Below are 26,778 nucleotides of genomic sequence, written 5' to 3' on the forward strand. Positions count from 1 at the left end.
CCAGGGGAGAGGAGCTCTCAGGTCTGCCTGAGATGTTCCTGTAACCTGGGGGCCTCCTGGCGGCATCGGCGCTCACCACCTCCCCCTACAGCTAGGGCTCTTATAGGTGCATTCAACATTCTTGTTGGGTTTCATAAGGCAAGTTGGAATGATCCATCAAATAACAGCCGCAGAGTATTTGCCTGAGAGTGGTGAAAATTGGCATGGAGATCTCCTACAGGGAGGCACTGGAAAATGAGAACCGAAAAAAAAAAAAAAAAAAAAAAAAAAAAAAGAAGAAGAAGAGAGTCTAGAACTTTCCTCCCCATCCACACGCCCGCCCTCCTCACAGTTACAGCAGCAGCAGATTTCAATGTAACGTAATTACTTTAATAATACATTTCTTTAGATGTAGATTTGCTCTTCTGAATTTAAAAAGCTTGGTTGGCCAATAATTTGGCAGTCTTGTCATCCCAAATTTGAATCATTGCTTATTCATCAATCGCCTGGAATTCCTGGACCAATGCTGCCTTTGCTGAAGCATCCTAAGTTCATTCAACCATCATCGGATTCCAATTCCTGGGACGCCTCTTCAGAGGAGCTGTTCCTGTGGATCCGGCCGTCACTCTTCATACTGTGGAAAGTCTTCTTGAAGGCCTCCATCATGGCGTGGGCCAGCTTCTTGGCCTCCAGCTTGCTCTCGCACTCAACAGCGTGGCAGTCCATCTGATAGGACAGGTCATCATTGATCTCCCTGTAAACCCAGGCGAAGATGTTGGGGCTCACGTTGTGGTCGGCAGTGCAGTAGGCAATGCGGGCCACCTGGAAGGTATCCATGTGCACCGTGGCCTCACCTTTGTGGTCGAGGTGATGGAGCCACACTTGGAATGGCCGGATTTCCAGGAGGGCATTGGCTGGAAAGACATCTTCTCGGGCTAGTGTGTGCTTCTTCCAGAGCTCAATGACTGGCTTTTCTGTACAGCCTGACAAAAACTGCATGCCTGTGGTGGGGACTTTACCCAGATAGGTAACCTGCAGAAGGAAGAAAAGAAGAAAATCAGAGAGATCAATGGTAGGCTCTTGGTTCTAGTTGTTCATTCCTGTTCTCAAACAGTCACAGGGTCACCCCAGAAGGATGGAGAGGCATCTTTCTTCTTCCTAGAAGAATGACCATCTTTAGAATTTATACTTTTCCTAACAAGTTGACCACTTGGCAAAGGTACTGAAATGTCTATAATAGAGTTAGATTTTAAAAGACACCGATTGAATTCCTAGACCATTTTGCTATCTGATGAGAACTATTTCCATTTAGTTTCACTTTTCAGCAATTTATTCATTTGCCCCATCTTTGGACTATAAGAGAAATTTCAGATTTGTATGAACATCCTAGATGCAGTGGGTCCTCCCAAAGAAACAGCAGCATTCTGTTGTCTGGCGCTTTTGTAATGACACTCTTTTCCATGTCAGTATAGGATCAGGCATGTCTTCAAAATTCATTCTTGTTTTATAACTGCAGAAAGTAAGATTCAAAAGCCTAAACTTCTCAGGTAAAATGGAACACAAAAAATAAGGTCATGTATTTATCTACTTGACATAAAGACACATTGTGTATAGCATCAGTGCATAACACATCTATTATCTGTTTTCTAAAACTCAAAAAAAAGTATAATCTATTTACAATGAAATCAAAGAAAATAAAACTTTTCATCCAAAGAACTGCAGGCTTTTGGCATCCTGCCACAAGTCTGCTGTGAAAAGAGAGGCATAAACATGTTCTCCCAGGACTAATCCTGAATATTCCATTAGCTTCATCTTGCAAAGCATCACTAAGCCTGCAGATGGAGGACGGCTGAGAGTGGATTATGTGACGACGACTCTCAACTGTGATGCGGACAAGGGCCAGCGACCACACCGGCTGTTCGCCCGAGCAATGCAGCTTAATGTCTGCCTTCTACTGGGATTTGCAGTGGAGGCCACGAAGGCTGTGATGGACAGATAAGCCCTTTTGCTGAGCACAGAATTCACAAACATGCATCTGAAATGCGAGAAAACAGCCGATTCTCTGGTGGTAACAGCTCCAGTCCTGCTACTTGATTACTGGGCCCTGCTCACCTCCATCCTTGGCAATGCAAGCTTTCTCTTTGATAAAAAACCCTGCCCAAACCTTCCTTAACTGTTCCAGTAAAGAACCACTCTCTGGTCCCCGTAAGACCTGGGCAACACAAAACATGGGTCGGAGAGACTACCTTATGTCACTGGTGAACCTTGGGAAGTCAATGAAACTTTGTTTTGTTACCTTTGGGGAGTTGATAACATGGTCTGATATTCTACAAGATTACATTAATACAAAAAAATAACGTTAACAAGTTGGCACTTCTTAAAGAGATGCAGGGGAAAAATGACCTGAATAGTTTCCCTAGACGTGGAATCAAAAGAATTCTCTAAATAGAGTGTCCTTGAGAATGGAATGCAAAATGATGAAATGATGTATCAACACCGTCTCCTCTCAGAATGACCCTTTAAAATCAGCCCTGCTATCATCGTTACCGGCCTGAGTTCTGGAACCCCGACTCTGTGCAATTCCCCCCTAATAAGTCAGTTATTTACTGCCTGCCTCGCATTTCCTGATTCTCCAATTAAGGTCTCCAGAGTGTGGCATTCACCCATATTGTTGACTCTAAGTTACTGAAAAAAAATATTTAGGCTTAAAAAAAAGTGAATTTCTCTCTTTATTTTTGTATGAGTAGTTAAATAGAGATGTGCCTGATGGCTTTGCTGTTCAAGGGCAACAGTAAAAACTTTATTTTTCATTTGTCTCAAAGTACCCAAGATTCAGTTATGCCATGCACTCAGGCATGCCCCCTGTGGATATGGGACCACGAGTACACATGTCTCATTATCCATGTGTCCTTTTATGTCAATACTCTTTCGGAGATTTACTCTGAATCTATATACAGAGAGAGACCCCTTCGTGCCAGTCTTCCTCATGTGGGAAATTTGCTCTCATGGCCCTCTGTGGGCACTTCCTCCCTGTGAGTAAGAACACAGGACTCAGTGTGCAAGGCTGACCCGGGGGTTCCACAACTGTGCACAGATACAGCGTCTGTGAATGAGGACCGTTATCCGCCCTGTCTATGAAAGAGGTGAATGTTTCCTACATGAATAAGTCCCTTCTGAGCCTCATCCTTAATACCTGCATCTCCCAGAGCCGCAGGGCAGACGAGAAACAGAGTCACAAAATTATTCACTAAAGGTCCAAAACGGTAGACAGATTTTTTTCAAGATGTCACCTCCTAAGGTGCTGGAACAAAGAGACTTGGACGATGACAAGAAGCTTCTTTAGGAGGAGTTACAACCAGCTGGAAATAGGCAGTAGATACTGGCATCTTGGCCACGCTTGCAGAAACAGGCATTGGGCAAGAAACAGATGAGGAATGAATCATTCTGAGAGAAATAAACAAACAGAGCAAAAAATGAAAAGTTTTTCCCTCTGTGTCATTCAATGGCATACTCGGATGCCCAGACACAGACGTCTGCACTGTGCATGAGTGAGTTTGCCTGACCCTAGCTGAAGAAGGTATTGGAGAAGAATCACGGCGCGTGAAAACACACAGAGTCCATGGAGCCAAGGGGCCCATGAGAGTGTCTGCAGCATTAATGGTGTCAGATCAGGAGAGACTGGTGTCCTCAGAATCTCTCCTTCCCATCCATGAGTTTTCCAACACCCCAGCCAGCTCTCCATTCATGAATCACCACTCCTTCCTCATCTGCGGCAAAACAAACCCTGGCTGCCCAGCGTGCCTCCTTCTGGAAGAGCCGGCACCATTCCGTTCCTTCCTCTCGGTAGCCAGTCCATTTTTCATTCTGACCTGAAAAACCCTTATTTTGGACCTGATTCATCTCAGCTTAGACCAGACAGAGGGATGGGAAAGGGTAATGACGGGGGTCCCTTAATGAAGATGGGAAATGGAACGGATGAGCACGTGAGAACCCAAGCATCTGGTCTCCTGGGGGCCTTCAACTTTCCAGGCTGGGTAAACCCAGCCTCCCAACTTGAGAAGCCCAGCTTTGGTTCAGGTTACTACAGGTTTTCTCCAGGATGACACGCCAAGAACAAAGATTCTCCAAAGGCCTTACTCAGGGTATAAAAGATCTTGCTGTTCTTTCATCGTCTGCAGGAGACTTCCTTTCCCCAGCTGACACAGAATAACTTGATATGAACACAGGATGGAGAAAACTTAACTGGGCATCCTCATAGCCTCTGGGTTACAAGGCAGAGATGAGAAAAAGAAGAGCCGCTCTTCCCCAAGAGCCAAATACCAGTCAAGCTCTTCTTTTCTCACGTTAACTCTCACCTGCATGTTCAGAGAAAGGGAAAAGGACAAAATCCTGAGATTTATGATCCCAGCTTGAATTTCGTCCTTCCTTGCTGGTCACAGAGGAGTTACAAGCCACTAGGCACTTTGAAGAGTGGGGATGGATCCAATGTACCTAACAATCCACAATGCAGACAACGGTAATGCTAACCATGACCTTGAACTGGTATAACATGCTTTAGGCCACGAAGAAGATGTTAAAGGATAAGTGTTGTTCACAGTGAAATGTAGGATGTTGTGAGAAAAAATGGAAGTGATGATATAAGCTTTGGGCTTGAAAATTACATTTCTTTAGCTGTACATTCATTTGATAAGTGTTCACTGAGAACCTACTAGGAACCAGGTATATTAGTGAACAACATCAATAAATGTCTTTGCCCTCTTGGGGGCTTACATTCCAACGATGCGGAAGATGCTTACGAGTGAGTTTACAGAATGTTGTGTTACGTAAGCAAGGCTGGCCTTAGGGAGATGAACATTATGCTTCTGGGAGAGCTTTTGATGGATCTGAAAACTTCTCTTGGGTTCAAAAAGGTCTGAGACCAAAAACATCCCCAAAGGTAGAAGACTAGGTAGGCCAATGGAAGAGTCCCAGGGGAGAGGGGAACCTTATGGGAGCTAGGAAGACACAGATGTACAAGATACAAGGCTGACTTTGCCTCCCAAACAAGATGAGCTGGCAGTTAGAATGCTGTCAGATACCCTACATTTGCCCTGATGTCTGGATAGATACTAGGGTTTCTTCTCCAGAGTAAGCCTTGGGGACCATTCCGGTGCCTATTTTTTGGGCAGATCTACCTCACCCTTATCAGGGCAGGAGTCGACCCAGCTGTCTTGTGGCTGGACAGGGATGAGGAGGAACTGTTGCCATTCCCCACAAGGCCATCCTCCAAAGTCTTTTGCTTTGTATCTGTTTGGCCAGGTGTGGTCGGCTAACTAAGAGGCAGGGGGGTGAGCCTGGCTGTAGGGTAAGCCTACCTCTGACTTTAACAGTACACTTTATAAAGGGGATGGTGACAACCCACAAAGGCTTACAGACTTACTCTTAATCTTTTTTTCAGTAGTAGTAATAATGCTGGCAGTAGGATGGAGATTTTCTAAAAGGCATCTCCCCTGAGCACGTGTATACATGTGCCTTTGCTTAGTGCCACTTATTTATTTATTTATTTCAGTAATTTTCCTAAGGTTATGCATACTGGGAATATTTTTTTTTATTGTTTAGCGGTTGTTCCCAAGTATCCACATGGGCTATGTTGATAAAAACTATAAAAACATTAATGAAATTTTTACTAGGAGAGATAGCTTCTTTTTTATTATATAAATGTATATCATGGGGAAAAAAGCAAATTTACTAAGACCCAACATGAAGGAAAAATTATGTGCTATTTTTGCACTCAAACAAAGAGATGAACATGGCTTCAGCTGTTAAATATAGCATGTCTCACAATTAGGTATTTAAGTGACAGATTTACTTCTGTTATTTATATTACAACTTAGTTCCAATGATGCAGAGTGATCTGAGAGGCTGTGTCCCATCTTGCATTTATCAAGCAGTCCCCATGTGCAATTTGTCCTGTCAATTGGCTCTTGGATATGTGAAGCCTGGAAATATTGTCATTGTCACTGTCAAAGACAGAAGCAATTTATCTAGAAGGCACTGAAGTGTGCTTCAGAAGACAAAGTCACTTAATAAAAATGACACCACATTAAAACACACATTCCCTCATCTGCTTCCTTCTGGTGAGCTGGCCCAAGGATGGTCAAACCACTGTTCCACTCAGTGGCACAAGAACAATTTATTTTGTGACAAGTCTGATGTCTCCCCTTCTGCTTTCTAATCAGTGGAATATACCAGAAAGGGAGCAAAATTCAGGAGAGCTCTCTAGGCCCTAAAGTGTTCACAATGAGAAATTCTCAAAATGATAAATCAGTATCAAGCACGCTGCTTGACAGTTATCCTGACAAATGGATCAAAGGGACAAATACTGGTGGCAGGTAAAAAATGTCACCAATTTCTGTTCTTGTAGTGCTTTATCAATTCATTTTCTTTAGCACACAACTTGTTAGGAATGGACCAGAAAAGGCCCCAAACATTTAGAAAGAATAATGTTGAGACAGCATTCAATTGAAGGTAATGAAATAAACACATCAGTCTACTGACTACAAGTCTAGAGCTCTTAATAGAAAACCATTGGAGGTTTGAAACAAGACAGGTACGCCAAGGCTAACTAAATATGGAATTACAAAGTATTCCAGAAAGGTGAAGACCTATATTCAAACAAAAGTCTTTACATGAATGTTCAGAGTAGGTTTATTTGTAATAACCAAAAACCAGAACCAGTCCAGATGCCTTTCAGCAGGTGAAAGGTTAATAAACTGTGGTACATCCATTCCTTGGAATACTACTCAGTGAGAAAAAAGAATGAACTATTGATACATGGAACGACTTGGTTGAATCACCAGGGAATTCTGCTGAGTGAAAAAACAACAACAATCCCAAAAGATTCCATACTGTTATGATTCCATTTATATATCATTTCTGAAATGACAAAATTTGGGAAATAGAGAACAGACTAGTGGTTGTCAGGGGTTAGAGATGGAGGTGAGTGGCAGGAGACGGGGGATGTGGTTATAAAAGGGAAACATGAGTGGTTACTGTTGTGAGGGACTTGTTCATTATCTTGACTGCAGGGAAGGATAATGAATCTACACAAGTGCAAAAACTGTCTAGGACTAAATACACATATACACACAAACTAGTACAAGGAAAACTGGAAAACCTGAATAATTGCTGGATTCTATGAATGTGATATTATATTATAGTTTTGCAAAGTGTGATCATTGGAGACTAGTAGGTAAAATGTATATGGGACTTCTCTGGACCATTTCTTACAATTTAATGTGAATCAATTCTCTCAATAAAAATTTCACTTAAAAATGTCATCTCATCCATTGCACTGAGTAATTTGTCTACTACTTTTTATTTATAATTATTTATCAAAATTTATAACATATGTTGTTCTGACCAATGGAACATGCATATTTATTGTAAGGATAACTCAAACCAGAGAAATATTTGAACTTAAACTCATATTATATTTCAGAAAATAATTTTTGAAAATGTCAAATAGTTTTACATTATAGGGGAAATATGACAGAGTGTGAAATCAATATATAAAAAACAGTTCTGAAATTCATTCTCTCCCTTTTTGGGAGAAAGGGAAGATGACCCTAAACAAGAAAGAAATGGCCTGGTCTAATCTCCTTGTCAACTCGCATTTAAAATATGATGTAAATTAGATCTTTTGTAACTATTTAAATGTATGATGGAAATATTTGTTATGTACTTCAAAATGTGTGGTCAACTAGAATATTTACGCATTTTGTAAAAAACGAAATGTAACCCCTAAAATAGGTCTTACCTGACTGATTATTATGTAAAAGATCTCATAATTAGAGAAATGCAAACTAAAACTACACCGAGGTGCCTTTCTCACCTATCAGACTGGTGAAGATTAAAAAGTATAGCACGTATTATGCTAGCAATGTTGTGAAGAAACAGACACTCTTGTGTATTGCTGCATATGTGATAGACCCTGACATTGAGACGGAGGTATGCTTGTGTGCAAATGCCTACATTCACACACACACTTATTTCTCAGCAGTGCCCACTGACAGACTGCAAGCAGTGACAGGCCAGTAGCAAAGCTACACCTGAAACCCAAATCCTGGTTTCTAAATACCATTCTTCACTGAAAAGAGCCAGCCCTCCTTAGAGAAACAGTTGATTCCGGAGCTGGCACATGAAAAGGATGAAATGATCCTGCAATACCATGCTGAATCAGGAAGTAAGAAAGTACTAAAAAATGGCAGAAATATGTCCAAAGGACAGGGCACCAGCTTTGAAAGGGGCTCCTGTTAACCAGACCAAGGACAACTTGACCACCAAAATAAGTAGTGATAGTAATGACTACAGCCCCCAAAAAAAGTAAGAACCCATGAATCAATGTTGATATAAATAGATAAAGGAATAAATTAATGGTGGGAAAAGAAAAGTTCTTCTAACAGAATACAAGCTAATCAAGGTAAAGATGATTAGGAAACCACAATTTGGCAACCACCGTAGTAACAGACGTTTCCAGCAAGAAGCAGCATCAGTGAATGCTGAAACTGGGGGCTACAGGTTTGCTGAGAGATGGGATATTTATATAGCTTCAGGGTGTCTCCCCACAAGACACCTAGTAATTACAAACGGAGAGTAATCAATTTTCAGGAGGGAAACTTAGCAGAACCCATCACAACCAAGGGACAAAGTAATGTGCATTGTGAAGGACGCAGCTTTCCTTCTGTGACCTCCCTGCCAGTCACCTGAACCTGCTCATGTGGAAATGTTGGACCAACCCAAACGGAAGGCACTGTTTAAACTTTAAAAATAAAAAAAGGACAGAAAAAAAAAAAAGGAATCTGCTATAGATTAAAGGACACTAAAGAGACCAGTCACATAATCCTGGATTGGATCCTGGACCATCATTTATTTTTCTTTGGGTAAAGAGTACATTAGCTCACAATTGTTAATATGAATAAGGTCTGTAGATTATATAACAGTATTGTATAAATGTTAATTCTCTGATTCTGGTGTTTTATTTATATATAAGAGAGTAACCTTATATATAAATATATATGTATATAAAGATAGATAGAGATAGAGAAAAGGATAGATAAGAATGAAGGGGCGTCCTAAGATCTTTGTGAGATGAACGACCACTTCAGTAAGCACGTTTGTTTTTACTAAGAGTGTACTTGCACTGGAGCAAAGGTTTCAAATCTTCACGGATTAAGGAAAAGGAAGAAGTTGTCTGTCACTTTTCAAGAAGCACCTGCTCTGTGGTCAAGAGAGTCTGATTTTCAGCCACAGGGGAGCAGTACTAGCAATGAACAGGTGCAATCCCCCTCCAGCAGACAGGTTCGGATCGCTCCCTTCTGCTCTGCTCTGCTCAGCAGAACCACAAAGCCACGGAGGCCATCAGCCCAGGTCAACAGAAAATGCAGCCCAACAACTCATGGTGGAGACACGTGAACCGCATCAGAAGGGAGGTCTGTGTGGACAGCCAAGGCAGAAAAAGAAGACGTCCCGTCCATAATTTTTGAGGCTCTTTGCAAGGTGACTGACTCTTTGCAAGGTCAAGGAGACCTCACATACCTAAAACAAAGATACAAAAACTACGACGCACAGAGTCAGGCCAGGAAAGCATGACACTTTTTTTTCAAAGAACTTATTTTCATTGTTTTAGTAGCTTCTTATAAAGGTGAAAGTTTTCCCTGTAAATTCATTGGGTCTTACATGTGGGTCTTCGCATATTGACTTTTTTGGTTGCACTCGCTCTGCTCTTCCAGTGTCTTCTGTGTGCGCCCACGTTCTCATGTTCTTCCATCACTAGCCCCACAGGAAGGCTGCGATGCTTCATGTGACAAGATCTCCAGGCACCTAAAGAACAATCCGTGGACTCGCGGGAGCTCAAAGTCCCATCACTGACAGCACTGGTGCTGGTTCAGCTCATCCCTCCTCGGTCTACCAGGAAGCTGGTGTGACCATTGATTTTCTGCTCAGCTGGGTCCTGGAGTGCCCAGACACTGGTCAGATGTTCTTCTGGGTGTAGTCTAGATCTGGTCTGTGGGCTTGTTTCTGGAGGAGATTAACATTTGAATCTCTAGACTGAGTAAAGCTGATAGTCCTCCCCAGTGTAGGTGGGCCCCATCCTACAGAGGCCTGAACAGAATAAAAAGTGGACTAGGGGAGAATTTGCTCTCTCTGGCTGACTGTCTTTAAGCTGGGACATTGGTCTGTCTTCTCCTGCCTTTGCACGTGGACTCAGGCTGGAGCTACAGCACTGGCACAGAAGATACAGCCATGGGGCAAGACAGATACAGTCCCTGCCATTGTGGAGCCCATCTCCTTATCTTAGAGAGAGCCCCAAATGTTCCCCAATTATCACCAACTCTCCACCTCTACCCAGGGATTCCACAGCAGTGATTTCACGAATCGAAGTTGTGAAGTCTCTGAAGGGAGGTAGACTGATTCCCCTTCAACACCAACTCACCCTTAGGGGGAAGATGAGATGACTGTGTGCTGGTCATTTCCTAAGGCGACAGGCCAACGGAGCCTCGCACGGAGGTGCACCGGCTTGAACTGTCAGGGACTCAGAGCAGAGAGGACGTGCCTTAAGTGGGTCCTGGCACCTCTCTTCTGCAGGTGGCCTCACTCTTCCCGAGTCCCTGGGACTCTCTCTTTGTGCTTCTTGCAAGGTTCCTCCATGTCACCTTGTGTAAACAATATCTAGCGACCAATTACAACAGCCCATTCCAGAGTGCACACTCCCAGAACGCAGAGGCCTGTGGCCTATTAACAGCATATGGCACATGGCTCGAGCCCATTAAATATTAAAGGAATAAAAAAAATCAATTCTCCTTAGCCTCCAACATTTTAATGGCGTAATAATGTTATAATTTTCAAACTCTTAAAATTCAGCATAATTCATGCGAAGAGTTTCTTTTCCTTTTTGACGTTGGTCTATTTATAATGGCTAATGAACAACAGCAATAATAATAATTCAGCTCCTAAAGTGAATGACTGAGATCCTGAAAAAATAATAAAAGTATCCAAAAAAACCCTGAAATACATTCAACTTGATATTGAAAGTATTTTTAAAATTAATTTTCCTTACTAGTTTAAAAAAAAACCAGGAGCAGGCAGAAAAGTTTAGAGGCGGGTGGTGTTTTTGTTTGTTTTGGTGGTTCTCTCGATTATTAGCTCGAGGTTTCTTTGTCAGGCCTCTGTTACCACCCTTGGCAGTGATGTCTTATTCTGTATGCTCAGTGCTTTTCAGAGAACTTGTGCACAGGCTCAGAAGGGGACCAGCGAGCGCCAGCGCGCCTGGACGGGCTGCACAAGGAAACAAAAGGATGGAGAGCACGTGTGATGATAAGGAAGCCTTCCTTTTCTGAACGCAGCTACGATGAAGAGTTTCAGGAAGCTGGAGGGAGATTTCAGTTAAATGGCAAGTGTCCCAAGTCCGAGCCAAGATGCCGGCCCTGCTCCCCAGCAGACACGTCAGTCCCAGTCTCCGGGTCCCCTGCCAAGAGCAGCAAACTGCGGCACCGTCACTTAACATGCCTCGAATTTGTGCACTCACAGAACTGACAGATGGGGCCCCTGCTGTGACAGGAGGGCCTCTGCCGCCTGCTTCAAGTGCCGGCAGCTTGGATCAAACTTGGCATCGCCCATCTCTGTCCAGTCATCCTGCTCGTCCTGGTGGCAATTCACTTCAGGGGCTAAAGGAAAAAAATGGCTCCCGGAGCTTCTCACTGATTCCGTCAAAGGAGCCCCCACCGTACCAGGAGCCACACTGCAGCAAGGCCAGGCTCCCCTCCACTGAACAGATTCAGTTAAAAACCAAGCAAGCCGGAAGTAATGCTACCTTCCCCAACGTCAGACCTTAGTCCTAACACAGAAACACACACTCCACCAGCTGCCTAAAATTCCTTCCCTGCAAAGCTTTCTCTGTGTGTGGATGCTAAAAGAAACTTCAGTTCTTTTTTAATTTACTTTTTATTGAGATGTGGTTTATTTACAATATTATATGCTTTAGGTGTACAATAGGCTGATTCACAATTTTTAAAGACTATACTTTATTTATAGTTATAAAACATTGGCGATATTCCCTGTGCTGTGCAACATATCCTTGTAGCTCATTTATTTTATACACAGGAGTTTGTACCACTTCATCCCCTATGCCATCCAGCCTCTGCCCCCTTCCCTCTCCCCACTGGTAGGTGACCACCAGTTTGCTCTCTATATCTGCGAATCTGTTTCTTTTTGGTTATATTCACAGTTTGTTTTAGATTTTAGATTCTATGTATATGTAATAATGCACAGCATCTGTCTCTGTCTGATTTATTTCACTAAGCATAAAACCCTCCGAGTCCATTCATGCTGTTGCAAACAGCAAGGTTTCATTCTTTTTTGTGGCTGAGCAATAAAACAAACTTCAGCATCATTAAATTAGAAATGTGTGGTGTGTGCGTGTGTGTGAGAATGCACATGCATGTGTATGCACTTGTGAGAGAAAGAGACTGAGAAAATGCACTTTGTGGCACAAGGAAACAGGATTCAGTTTTTCTTTTCGTTGACATTTATCATGGGAAAATTAATAGACCTGGCTAAATCTTATGGAAACCAATCTTAATTTCTTCTTAATTGACTTTCAGAAAAAAATATGAAATAAGAATATAATCTAAGCCCCAGGTAATGAAAAACTACCCCTAAAGTAATTAATTTCATCATTGCCTCCAATCTTCCTCCCAAAGCAGAAGACAAGTCAGATTTTTATTCTTCTAACTAGGAAGCCTAGATTCAAGGAAAGACTCAGCCTCCAAACTATCTGATCCTTCTGTTCTATTTTGGTCTAGACAAGAAATTTATAATTTGATGGTGCCATCTTGCTTTCAAAATGTATAGGAAATCCACCAACTTAAACCTGATCTACAGTCCAGTCTACTTCCTCTCAATATCACATGAGACTTAAATTTCCCACACCTCCCCAGACTGCAGGTATAAAAACACGAACTCAGCTTATTTACGCCCAAATTAAGGTGGCAAGATCTCCGACGACCTTGATCGCTGCAAAATAGCTCCCAATAAAAGAACAGTCAGTGATTGGAGGTGTCCCCAAGGAGAGGCCGCTTAAAGCCCGTACCTGTGCCATGAGCCACGTGGCACCCCTGCATCCTTACTCCCAGCTCTGATCTCACTGGCTCCCACTCACCACTGCGCAGGCCTCTGGAGCACCTCCGTGTCCTCGAGGGGACCACCAACGTTCATGCCAAGAGCGCTGCCCAGCTTTCAACCATGGGCTTCCAGAACCATCCAGGATTAGAGTCAACCTGGGAAATGGGCCTCTGTCCTACTCTGGGCCACCCTTGGTCACTGGGACCTACACAGCTGCATTTTGTACCCAGAGCGGTGCAGTCTCTCTTGAGTTGATCTTTCTATCTGACCCACACTCTTCCAGCAAAAGGAATTCAAATCAGAAGCAGATCAAGCCATCCTCCTCCACTTCCTTCCTGGACAACATACCCAAAGAAGGCTTTCCCACCTCACTCTGGTTCCAAACTGGCAGCACCCAGACACCGGGGGAGGGCGGGCAGGGAAGCCATTTCTGTACTAATTACTTCTGGGCCCTAGTTCAGCCAGGTACAGATGGCCTCCTGACCCCACGATAAGATAAAAACAAAACAAAGCTCAAACCTCTTCACTGAAGCCAACACTTCACTAAGTAATAATCTGATTAGGAAAAAAAAAGAAATAAAAACAAAATGAAATTTAAAAAAAAGATAATATTCAGTTTTATGCCACCAGGAAATTAAGTTAAAATGAACTAGTTAAGGCTTTTAATTATTTATGTACAGGTCTCATCCACAATATGAAAATAAAAATACTGCCTAGCATCCATGGAGTGGTAACTAACAGCAGCCTTGGGAGATGAGTCCTGTTTTCATTCCCAATTTTGTTCTCATTCTCCAGGGAACTGAGACACAGAGGTTCAGTCACTGGGGCAGAGGTCACACAGGCAGTCTGGATCCAAAGCTTAGCTGTTCAGGGCCTCTCTTACCACCTCTTTGAATCAAAATGGGATCTGCCTTCAGACTCTCCCCCTCAAGTGCCTGAGCAAAGGTTTGTGAATGGCTTGATTTCAAGGCTCTGCTCTACTTGGTGCAAGATCTCAACCAGAGATGGCATAACCACAAAAGGGGGGGAAAAAAAGAGCACTAGACTCTACATACTAAGATTGGGGATATAAAGAAACCAAAAGGTCCCCTTATGACACATACTGTGATTTAAACGGATTCTGCTTTTCAGGGTGAGCCCTATAGTGCCAGATTACTTCTGCTATGACATGAGGAGCGAGGATTTTATACCTCTAAGATAGTCTCTTTCTGGGTGTGAATGAACTGTTGAAGCTAGAGGGAACAGGGTCTAGCAACTTTCCCCTCATTTAAAAAACCCTCCTCATGGACTTAAGTCTTAGAGAGCCCCTGATCTAAGGGTCCCTTTGGACTAGGACCACGAATGCATCTCAGCCCTCTTCACTACCAGACTTTGTTCCTACCCACATGGATCCCACCCTGCAGCCCTTGGTCCTAGTGGGAGGGACCCCCTGTAGGGGGCAGGTCTCTCAATTGCAAAGGGCAGTTAGATCCATCCTGGGCTGGCATTTATTTATTCTCTCATAAACACGTCTCCTTGATAAGAAAGAGGGAACAAAGCAAAACTTGCCACTCAAAAGCCCTGGGTAAAGAAGAGCAGCAGCCCAAAGACAGATTGAGAGAGCACCGCGCAGGGACGCTAACCAGGGCAGGAGGCGGCTGAAACCCCACCAGCTCCGCGGACTCCAGGGGAAGCAGAGAAGCAGCAAGTGACGGATGACATATACTGAAATGCTCAGGTGCACTACGCTAGTTTTTAATTTTTATAAATGTCAGATTTTACTTTATGTTTCATTTTGCAGTTTTATACATGAAATCTACTCAATATGATGTCTTACAGATTTTGTTTTATGATTTTTTTTATCATTTTTAAAGTAACAGTATTTTGGGTGTCATGCAAAATTAATATTGCAATATAGGGTGTTGTCATTTGGCTGGAGTTTGGCAAACACCACAAGACCCAAGAAATTAAATGCAAACTTGATTGTGCATTTGCATTTTCCCAGGAGTGGAATCATCACTGTAAGCTGATTCTCAAAAGGATTAAGCAATGCAAAAGAAGAAAAGACACACTGCCTATAGGAAATTCCTAGCAGTAGAGCTATGGCAGTGATGAATATGAATGTTTTTAAGATTTTGGTATATATTTTTAAATACCTTTTAGAAACATCTTGCCAATTTTTATTCCCAATAGCTATGTATGAGATTCCGTCCACATACCAGACATTTTTCAACAATGATGATCATCCTTTTTAGCATCTTTGCCAATTTAGCAGATGAAAAATGCTATCCTGTTTTTTTTTATTGTTAGTAAGATTAATTTTTTGTATGTTTATTGGCAATCTTTAGTTCTTCCTTGATGAATGACATGTTCAATTTCCTTGTTCCTTTTTGCTTCTACAGAGGGTGGTTTATTTCCTTTTCAATATGTGTATCGCCCTTTTGTTTTACATCTCTCTCCACTGACCAATATGTCCACAACAATGATGAATAATACTGTTGACAACGGCAATCAAGGTTATTTATTTAAAATGCAGGCTGATTCCAAAACATCAGAAACGCACCCATGAGCAAACATAAGCAGCCAAACGCATTTCAACAACTTCTGTGTTGCCCACGGAGCCATTATCAATAGCTCAGGTAACTGATAACCAAGAGCTTCCTATACGAAAAGATGATACGAGGCACATTCTGATTTCTTTCCCAAGTTTAACATCTCAGAGATCCTAAAATTCATTTTCTACAATTCAGAAGATCCTAAGAAACTTTCTAACTATATGCATTCCATTTTCAAATTTGATCAGAGTAGGGGAAAGCAAAAAAATCATCTACAAAGAACACGCATAATTCTGTGAACAATTTGCTTCATTACAATGACATGAGTAGCCTTTGCCTGGAAGCAGAATTTCCCAGAATTCTCTAATTCTCTAACAATCAATTTAGTTTATCATGATCTTAGGAAAACAATTTACATGCTGAGATATATACTATATATACATGTATACATATAAGTATTGATATATATTCATACCCCTACATGCACCTATCCATGTATAATTGTACAGTCAAAATTCTATAAATGTTAATTATGGAAAAGGGAAAATATGAAAGAATGCCAAAACAGTAAGTCATCCGGCTATAGAACTTCTCCAAGATGACATCTCCAGTTTCTCTAGGTTATATTTTTGTGAATCTTGACAGAAGTGCGTTCCCTGAAGCAAGATAAGAGACATTGTTTTCAATGCACAAAAGGCAGGCATCCCTCTCTGTGAAATCCCCCATTAGAGCAGCAGCCGTTAGCGTCACGTCTCCCTCCTCCCGTATTACAATGCACAATGAGGGCCATGACTGATGAAAACCTTGGAGAGTTCGCTCGCTGTCAAAACACAGAGCCTCTCCAGCACAGTCCTAACACAGCATCAATCTGGAAAATCTCTAAACTGGAAAATAAAGGGCTCAGAACCACTGTGGCAGCAAACCCATCATCCTGGGGTGAGACCAACAATACATCTAGACGGTTTTTTGGACTATGCTGAGTCAAGTCATTGGCCCTTAATAGTTCCTTTCTAAAAAGACCATCTTTCCAAATATTTGCTTGAAAAGTACACTCTCAGGTCTCAGCATGGTGATTACCAAATAATGGTGGATTTGGAAAAGTCCCATGAAGCTGAGGCCACACTATGTTGGCGCCATGTAAATATCAATGTGTGCATATCCTTGTGCGGGACCCTTTCAGAGACACTCCTGTCTGGCCACAATCCATCAAGCCCTTCAGTGTCCCATCTCAAACTTGCAGTGAGCCTGCAACTAAGTCACTGAAGTCTGTCTCAGGCGTGAGCCATGACCATGACACCATGACGAGCATGGCGGTGGTCTAAGGGTCGTAACTGAAGACAAAAATTCACATGCTTAAATGTCAATCACTGCTCTTTAAATCATAAGTTTTGTGAGCACCTGTTAACATTTTCTATGAAGAAAATAATCATTTGCTCTGCACAATAGATTAGAAACCCATCAGGTCAGCAGTGCATACAATATAAGAGAAAAGCTGGTACAGAAGGTAGGCAGGAGAGCCGACTGAAACAGTGGTCTGACTCTAGTGTCCCCAAGTTTCTAACTTTCTTCTAGGGTTCTCAACACACACTCCTGACTATCACCACAGTTCCTGGGCTTGGAAGGAACTCTTGTGCAACTTAATGGCTATTTCATGTGCAAACGCCTCTTCCTTTCTTTCTTCCTCCTGCATGGAGGAAATAAGCTCAAACTGTCCGCAGAATTTTATAAAAAGAAAAGGAACAACAAAAAAAAGGAAACAGAGAAATTTTTATGCCATTTAAACAGACAAATATGCATAAAACAACAGCTTTGGAATCCTAAGATATTTGAATCCTTATTGTTATTTGAATTATGGATTTTATAGCAGGGAGTTGGGCTAATTAACTGGTACATGGTCTTGGGGAAATTCCTCAATCTTGGTTTCCTCATCTACAAAGTGAGGATTCCTTTAACAAATGTTTGCACTTTTTACGCTGTGTCAGAAGCTCAGACCAAAGCTATGGGAAAAAAAAAAGACAATAAAAAAGACAATCGAAACTAACAGTCCTTTATGTAATACAAAAAATAATACCTACAGTATTGGGTTGTGACAAGGAGAAAGTTAAATGAGAATAAATGTCCAGTACATTGCAAAGTCTCACCTTAAAAAAAAAACCCAGACCTGGAGGAGGTTGCCTTTAGGATCGTTACAAACTGATGTGACCACAGCTTGCTGGTCCAGCTTGGATTCTTCTCCTCCAGTTCCTAAATCCTCTTTCTCCCTGCTTTCTAGGCCATTTGGTAGGTAACATTTCCCTCTTGTAGCACTGGCAGAAATCCTTCCCATCTTGTCTACAGATAGAGCTAAACTAAACAGTTCCCTTCAGAAAGGCTCTCGCTGCCCAGCAATAGTCAGGAGCATCCTTTAGTCTCCAGCTCAACAAGAAATGTGTGGGCTCAGAGTCCCACGAAAGCTTGGAGTCTTCCTGGCTTAGGCTCCCACTGCTGATCACGCAGAGAATGCGGGCTGTTTCCACTTCCATTAGCAAAGGATCATTTTGCTAAAGCAATTTAACAATATTACAATGTCAAAATATTCAGTACTAGGAATTAACCTAATGTCTATGTGTTAATCCTTGTGGCTCCAAAGGTTTCAACTACCCAGAAAAAATGGACAGATAGGAAATCATCTTCTTGAGGCTGCTGGAAAAAGATGACATACAAATACACACATATGTGTGAGAATGTTTTTGTCAAAGGGATTTTAGTCTTTTTTTTTTTTTTTTTTGACTCTTCTGGACTCTCTGAGTCCCTATAATTTTTATTCTTTTTTTATTTTTATTTTTTGTATTTTTTATAGAAGTATAGTCAGTTTACAATGTTGTGTCAATTTCTGTGTACAGCACAATGCTTCAGTCATACATGAATATATATATATAATGCTGGATATAGGGAGAAACTCTCCAGCTACATTTTCTGTTTTAAAGATAGTACTATTTTAACGAATACCTTTAAATACCATAAGATTCTGTAATAAGATTCTACTCTTCTGAAGAGCTGATTGACTGTTTCTGCTTATGACCAAGGGCCTTCCTGCCTAATTGCTGGGATTTGGCTTCGAGAGCCTCTCTTTCAACAAATGGAGATCAATAAAGCACTTAAGGCTTTGAAGACAGATTTATGTGTTGGGCCATTTTCTTCTCCAGAAGCCCTTGTACATGAAATAGATTTACTTGGTTATCCATTGTCTGTTTTGACCTGTGGGAAATGCTCATTTCAAACAGGAAGAAAAATTGAACTGAGAACTACCTGGAGGTTATGCGGCACCTAGCTGACGTCAGGGAAAAGGCATTCGGTAACCATTTCAGGAGCTGGGACCCTGAGAATAATAATGGACTAAAAGGACTAAGAATAAGAAATGAGCAGCATTTTACTTTATGCAACTTAAAAGTTTTCTTTATAAGTAGAAACTGTGTTTAATAAAGGGCTCTACAACTTAAATACATCTTTGTCTCAAACAACTTTTATTCTTCTATGTGTGCCAGCAATAATTATCATGAAAACTATATTTCCGTAAGTAAATGATTTTAAATGGCATTTTAGTCAACTATGATTTGGAGCAACAAAAACCTGTCCCACAAAAGTCTAACAGAACATTAGTTAACTGTCTGCTCCCAAGAAATACATTCTTTTCAAGGTTAAACCAGTATTTAAAAAAAAAATATGCTATCAGTTGAGGCAGACCCATACCAAGGGGATCTCTTGGGGAAGGTTTTTAGATTAAGATTCAGAAATTGTCCACGGAACCTTAGAATAACTTTAAGAAATGAAACATTTCTCCATCTCTTCCCAATTATTCAATTCTTGTTTTAATAATACAAATGGGTGGTAATCAAGATGAAAAAGTATATATGGGGGGTTTTAAATGGTCATAAAAGTTCTAGGCGAGGTGAGATGTGACCGAAAAAGAGTTTGCAGTCAAGTTGGAATTGATAAACAGGAAGTGATCCCTGATAATACAAAACAGCAGATCATTAACTGATGGGTTGTTGGGTACCATCCACATACCTAACATAGGTCATAAGAGACAAAGTTTAACAAAGTTGAGGTGAACTGGCCCTGAACAAAGGGTTGAACAGATTTAAAGAGAGAGATTCTGCAGAAGGTTCGGCTGAGGAATTAAACCCGAGCACATGTGGAGGGCAGAAGGTTGTCTAACTAAAACAGGGTTTGTGTTTTGGAGAAAAATGGCACGCAATGCTGGAGATGTAAGAGATTATGAAAGAACTTGATGACTGGTAAGAGTTCGGACTAGATAGAATCAATGTCAGTAAGCCAAAGAAAATTTGGCAGAGGTGAGTCAAATGATGGAAGCAATGCTCGTGGAAGTTTAATCTGACGGAGGGGGTCAAAGGCAACCACAATGGGACCAGCCAGCCGCAGAGAAAAACACTGTGCCTCAGTGGAAAACTATGCACTGTCCGGACTCTAGAGAACAGCCTTCTGAGTTATTGGACTCTGGGTCTATGGGAGAATTTCACGACTCTGAGTTGTAGGTAAGTGATAGCAATGCAAAATAATTTTTGTGTAAAGATATACAAATTCGGTCCTGTCCAGAAGTGATCCGAGTAACTCCCATGCCCACTACCGCCCCCTCGGATTTTGGCTCCATTTGTACATTCATTTCAATATTCCTGATCTATCAGTAAACCTGGTCTTCACATTCTCTCTTGAACTGGCTATAACTTCTGCCTGGTTCCCTCACTGATTGATGAGTATCATATATTCTGAACATTTGTTTATTTTATGTCTGCCTGCAAGTCAGGATTTTGCCTTTTCAGAAACTTACCCTGGAGGACAAAGGCATTGTGTGGGACAGAGGTCAGCATCTGTGCAGTGGAGAGAAGGAAGGAAACCAGACTCTTCAGAGAAAATGACGGACCAGACATGGTGACTGAATACGTGCTGTAAATAATTCCTAACTCACTCTCGTGCTCTTTTATGTTTCTCATTCATGATTGGTGCTCACACCCACAAAATTTACAGATCTTCAGTAAACTGTGAGACCCTGCACAGACGCCCGGGACAGGAAGAAGAGAGGCAAAGCATCTCCAGCAACTTCGTTGGCTGACATGCGCTACCTTTTGCAACTCCTCCCTGCGCCGCAGGAACAGGTGCCCTCCTGAGAAGGATGCCAAACACCAGGCCACCTGTGACTTATCTCTCTGCTTCAACCTTCCCTGAGGAGGAGGAAGGTAAGATAAACAAAGGTCAATTCACATGTTTAGAAGACTTTCCATGGGTCCTGCTAAGCCACCATTGAAAAGAGGGAAGTAAAAAATAAGCAGAGGAGAAAATATTGTCAGTAAATGGATAAAGGTAGTGTTGCTTCTGATACAATCTACATGCAGATAATTAGAAATCGACTCTGACCATAACTATGGTTTCTCCTGCTCATAGAATCAAACTAAAAGGAAACCAAATACTGATGTCTTTTAAGTTGTTTGTACATATAATACATATTTGGTTCAATACTCAAAATACAGCATGTGATAAACTGAAGACAACACCACGCTTATACCTCACCAAATAAACTTATCACTGTATCTACCCATTTTGTACTAAAAACCAGAATAAGGCCTGAGAATATAGACATGGATGCTGGGTTAGAACGTTTATAGTTGCACAGCTTGGTTGCAATAATGATAACTCATTGTGAGCCCGTTAAAAGAATGCAAAGCATTTCCACATAGGGTATAACACTCAACTCTAATCTTGTGAGTCAGGGTTCTCAGTTCACATATGAGCAAGCTGAGGCTAAGAAGCTGAAGAAGCTGGGTGGCTTGCCCAAGTGGACACAATTTGTTGTTAAGAGCTGGAATTCAAATCCAGAAAAATCTCCAATTCCAGTGAACTCTTAATTAATCAGAAGAAGCAAGTTATCTGTATTTTGCACACAATCTAGTTATTTTGAGCGGTAGAGCACATCCATTCAGAGATACTGTTCCTCGTTCACAATGAAATCTCAGTGGTTGCTCTCAGGAATCTGTCTCATAGTTCCCAAATCCAGATGAATCAAAGGGTAAGAATGTAGTGGAATGAAAGCCACAGAGAAAGACCTACCATGTGGGAGACTGACTGATTCAACTAATGGCCAAACCCTTGGCCATGTATGTTCACAACACTGCTGTTTAACCAGCAAATGAGTTCAGGATGATTTGTTACGTAGCAACATTGTGGCCACTGATGACTGATACACTTCGTCTTCTGCGAGGCATACTATCTACTTGTCTTTGACCTCTGAACATATCTCTCTGGGGAGAGTCATCTGAATAATTAATTGATCTCTCGTTAGGAAACTGGACTCTGAAATAGTAGATGTAGCACATTAATAAGGCCTCAGCATAATATCATATAAATGAATCTCTTTAAAAAATCAAAATCTATCTCTGACTACAGCCCAGAATGAAATGAATCCTTTTCACCTGGTTTGCTTCTTTTTTTCCGTTTCCCATTACAACCACCAAGCAATCTGAGAGTCAAAAGATGCTCACACACTTCTTGCTCAAATCAATTTCCAGGGTAATAAGTTACATTGTGGCATGCTTAAAATAAATTCACATCAGGGTCCCTAGGGGTCCATCCTCTAATACACTCTAATATTAAAGACCCATATTTCCTGAATGTTCACGACCAGAAGAGAAGCCTCTTCCTTTGATGGAACAAGAGGCAAAGTTGTCTATTTGGCCAAAGAATCACTGCCTTCATTGGACACAGTATTTTTCCAGGATGTTTTTTTCCACATGGAAAGTAACAGACACAACTTTAACATTAACAGACAGAAATTATTATTTTCTCTGACCTCAGGAAGTGCTGAATACCACCGAGGCTAAACCAGCAACAGACAAACAAAAACAACCCAGAAGAACACGAAAGTTAATAGAAAGACTCATTTTGTAAATAAATTTTTGGTTCTGCCAAGTGCTCTTTCCTTCTGCAAACAAGCCTTCACTTTCTTGTTTCAGCAAAATATAAACACTGAAAACAGAATTAAATCTGAGTGAGAAAAAATGTCTTATACCATAATAACTACAATTATTTATGAAATATCAGGATTTAGCAAGTAAAATACCTAAATATTCTGTTAGAATTATCACCAATGTCTGAGAGCCTGGTTAAAACGCTATCAACAGACTCCGTTAGTCAGTGGAACTGGTCAGCCTTAAGAACCATCTGTGGGCTTTGTTTCAATGTTCCAGAGAGAGGCTGAGAAGGCATTTGAGAATTCACACATAGAATAATGCTTATCTCAAAATTACTGATGCACAGAGAATGGACACAGCGCTTTTTACCCATATTCATTAAGAACTAGATGGGAGCAGGAGATACTTAAAATCACTTTTCAGTGTACATCGAAAATGGGACAGTGATATTTTGCTGACCTAAATGTTTACAAAAGAATTAAAAGGCAATTAGAAATGCAGAGCCTTTCTTCCTCCGAGGCAGAATGCAATTCGCAAGGTCAGTTACACTCGGCTGAATGTAAAGAGTAACCAGAATAAACATCATCCCCATGGACTTGCAAGAGCTGCTTCTCTGCATGGACACCTGAATACTGGGGAACTATTTCCCAGTCCTACTCTACACCATATCATCTCAGGGCAAATATACAGTAGAATATTGCTGAGTATCTTCTTGGGAAATCAACAAAAACACACCCAGCATCCTTACTCACCACCTTTAGAGTATTCTAGTTCACTAGTGGCCAACACCAGATTCTGGGAAAGAGAGAAAAATAAGTTCACAGAAGAAACTCTTCAACAGTCCTCCTTGGTTTGTTCATTTGTCTTGGTTTCTCGTAGCAGCTGTTTGGTTTCCAGCAGAGAAGACACCAAGCAGTATCATTACTGATTGCAACTCAGGTGAGTGCTAGTGGGGAGAAAAAGGGAGTCCCTTCTGGTTAAATGAATGTTCACATTTATAAGCTGGTTACACCATGAAGATGCCCACATGTCAGACACTCCTGCTGACACACATCTGGGAACTCTTCCGGGAACTTTTCTCGAGTACATTTGTAGAATGATAGCTCTTTGCCAGTCACTCATGTTCATTCGACCTCAGCGTTACTGCACTTTCCGTGAGACTTGATAAGAATGTCAAGTCAGTAGGTGTGCTTTGGATCACATTCATTACGTTAATTAAATTGAGAGTAAGTTTGAAAAACAAAAAAGAAGAAGAAAGGGAAGGGCGCTCCATGAGGGCAGGGACTGAATCTGATTTCTTCTGCCATTGATTGTATCACGTCCTTAAGATACATTTGCTGACCGTGACATATGCCTACAGAGGAAAAAAGCTCCATTACCACAGCTTCAAAAATTCATGAAAGCGATGTAGCCAAAAAACCAAAAAGGTGATCATACTTCAAAATTGAAATTACATGTGAAATTACAATGTAAAGACATAACACTAATATCTTTCTTCAGCATCAAAATGGTTTTTTTAATATAAATTTGAAGTTATTTCAAGATTCCTTAGCTCAGAACAAAACAAAAAAGCCAACTTAGAAGCACAGTAATTGCTCTCCTTGAGTAAACTATGCATTTTCTACAGATAAGATACAAAGGGAGAAACAGATGAGAAACAGACTAGAACTGATGAAAATGGAGGGTTTGTGTGTGTGTGTTTGGTTAAGTTGGTTAAAACTGTATTATCAGTTTTTAAAGTAAAAGGAGGACTCTAAGACAGGATTGGTAAATTATATCAAACACAGTGACTCGAATTCATGTAATAAATATTGAAGCATCTTGACCAAAATGAGATGTCAGTATCTCTTAGCTCTCACTCGTGACAACACATGAAACCAACATTTACTGAATACCTGCCATGCGCTAGGCACCAAGCTAGGAGTTTTTACATATGATCACGCATGTAAGCTTCAGGGTCATCTCACCTCAGAGGAGGAAACTGAGTCTCAGAGAGGTCAAACAGTCCAGTCCTCCTGTCTAAGGGGTATTGCTGGGGCTTGAACCCAAACATTGAACCCAGTTTCACTGTGCTTCATATTCAACCATGCTACAAGACATAAGAACTGAGCACTGAATCAGCCCAATGAGCCCCGCTGATAAGTTTACTAGGAAAGTGCCATGATGTCTTCACTTCACAGGGGGATTCTAGTAAATACAACTCAATAAACCAATTGTGAATTCTGTTGAATGACGTTTTAATCTCACCTTATAACATTTCCCAGAGGTGAAATCTCCTTTATTCAACAAACATTGAATACCTTGCACCAGGCATTTTCCTAGATGCTAGGGATCTCACAGGGAGCAGAATCCCTGGTCTCATGAAGCTTGCAGTCCAGTGGATGATACAGAGATATAAACATACGCTTAACCATCAGTGCGCTAGCTCCTGTGTTCAGGGAAACAATGGGTACCCTGAGGCTCAGAGGAGGACTCCAAACCCAAACGTAGGGGAGCAGGGAAGAAACCCAAAGGAAGGGATTTGAAGCTGAGACCTGAAGAACTAAAGGAGGCAGGAGGACATGTTGAGGCTGGAGAAGGAATTGATGTGTAAGTCACATGAAGAAGCTTCCACGCCATCTTGACCTCAAAGGTGTGGCCGTTCAAGAGTTTCAAATGGGCAAAGAGCATTCACAGATCTTTTATTTGAGAAGGATCCTTTTATTGCAATGGAGAGAATGGATTGGGGGATGGGTGGCAGGCAGGCAAGTGAAAAGTCTACTGCAATAGTTAGGGTAAAAGAAGGTACTGGTATAAATTAGGGAGATGGGGACGAGAAGAAGTTAATAGAAAGTAAAATCAAGCTAGACCAGATGTTGGTGATCATGGAGGTGATGATATTGGGTGAGTCAAGTTGCGGGAGAGGGTAGTGCCAGTTGTGGAAGAAAAAAACAATCTGGGAAGGGAAACAATGAACTTAGCGGAGTTTGGGTATCTACCAGGCAGTCTAGAGGAAAGGGAATGGCCTGGAATGCCTGTAAATTATTATGCTTTTAAGGAAACTCTTTTGAATGGCAGTAAGCACTGAACTTTCTTCCAACTTCCTCAAAGCATAATTGTCTCAGGATTAATTCTTTAAATCTGTACATTCTCCAATTTTTGACAAAGCAAAGTCACCATGTCAGAGAAGGAAAAAGAAAAAGCTTACTTGTTTGGTGTTTTTGAAGAGCCACACTGCGACTCCCTACTACCATCAATGGCTTAAAATAATTTAAACTGCAGCTATTTGACGAAGAGAAATTTTGGAGTCATGATCACGGCACATGAGCCTACTAGAATCTTCTATTTTTTTTTTTTTACTTCTACGAGTAAAAACATAATTAAACAGAAATAAAACCTACTTTACTTGGATGCTGATTCCAAAGAGAGCCGTCTAATCACGTAGACTTTCTGAAGCGAGCCTAATGGAAAACGTGCGGGTGCCATGGAATGGTACAGCAATTCCGTGGAGGGAGCAGATGGTGGCTATGAAAACTGTGAAATGTAATGAACCCAGAGTAGCCTTTTAAGTGAGCCAGGCTCCAGAGAGCCGTCACCGGATGCCAGTCACTGGCCCCATACTGATAGCTTGCCTTTGACTTTAACAACCTGCACAGATTAACAGCGCATTCTTGAGTAAGATGCCTGGAAAGAAAGACCTTTGCTGAGTGGGAAGTACCCGGCACTTGCATTGAAACTTTGCCTTCAATTTAAACTACACACTTGAGTACCCTGAGGGGAACTCCTCTCTTGACCTTCCGAAAGAATTCAGGATTCTGGAGTTGCCCTACTCGGACAAATAATGTTAAGTTCTAGAGCAATCTTTCGTGAAAGAGAAAAAAGAATTTTTTTTTCCCAAAGCAGAATAGATGTAACATACATGATAAGCAATGTTGGTAACTGTTTTTCCCACTCTTGTGACCAAGCAGATCTTGCACAGGGATTCTGTAAACAATAGAAATGGTTGGCTTTGCTGTGTGCTGGAGGTGTCCACCGTCATCAGAAACATGAGATCCATTTGTCTCACAATTTCTTAAATCCTTCCCCACCTGACTTTCCCTATCCAAGTAAAACACAAACACTTACACACGACGCACACTCACAGATACACACGTGCACATTAA

General features: G+C 41.4%; 1 protein-coding gene across 2 annotated transcripts in view; it reads right to left on the reverse strand.

The window, feature by feature from the left end:
- Positions 1-254: 254 nt before the first annotated feature.
- The window catches only part of PID1 (phosphotyrosine interaction domain containing 1), a 204,845-nt gene continuing 178,321 nt past the window's right edge, over positions 255-26,778 (reverse strand). For both annotated transcript variants that reach the window (XM_031452325.2, XM_064485239.1), the window contains exon 3: positions 255-1,011. In XM_031452325.2, the coding sequence (XP_031308185.2) occupies positions 535-1,011 (477 nt within the window). In that variant the 3' untranslated portion in view covers positions 255-534. The remainder of the gene's footprint in view (positions 1,012-26,778) is intronic.

The sequence above is a fragment of the Camelus dromedarius genome, chromosome 4 (genome assembly GCF_036321535.1).
Source record: "Camelus dromedarius isolate mCamDro1 chromosome 4, mCamDro1.pat, whole genome shotgun sequence".
Classification (NCBI taxonomy): Eukaryota; Metazoa; Chordata; class Mammalia; order Artiodactyla; family Camelidae; genus Camelus; species Camelus dromedarius.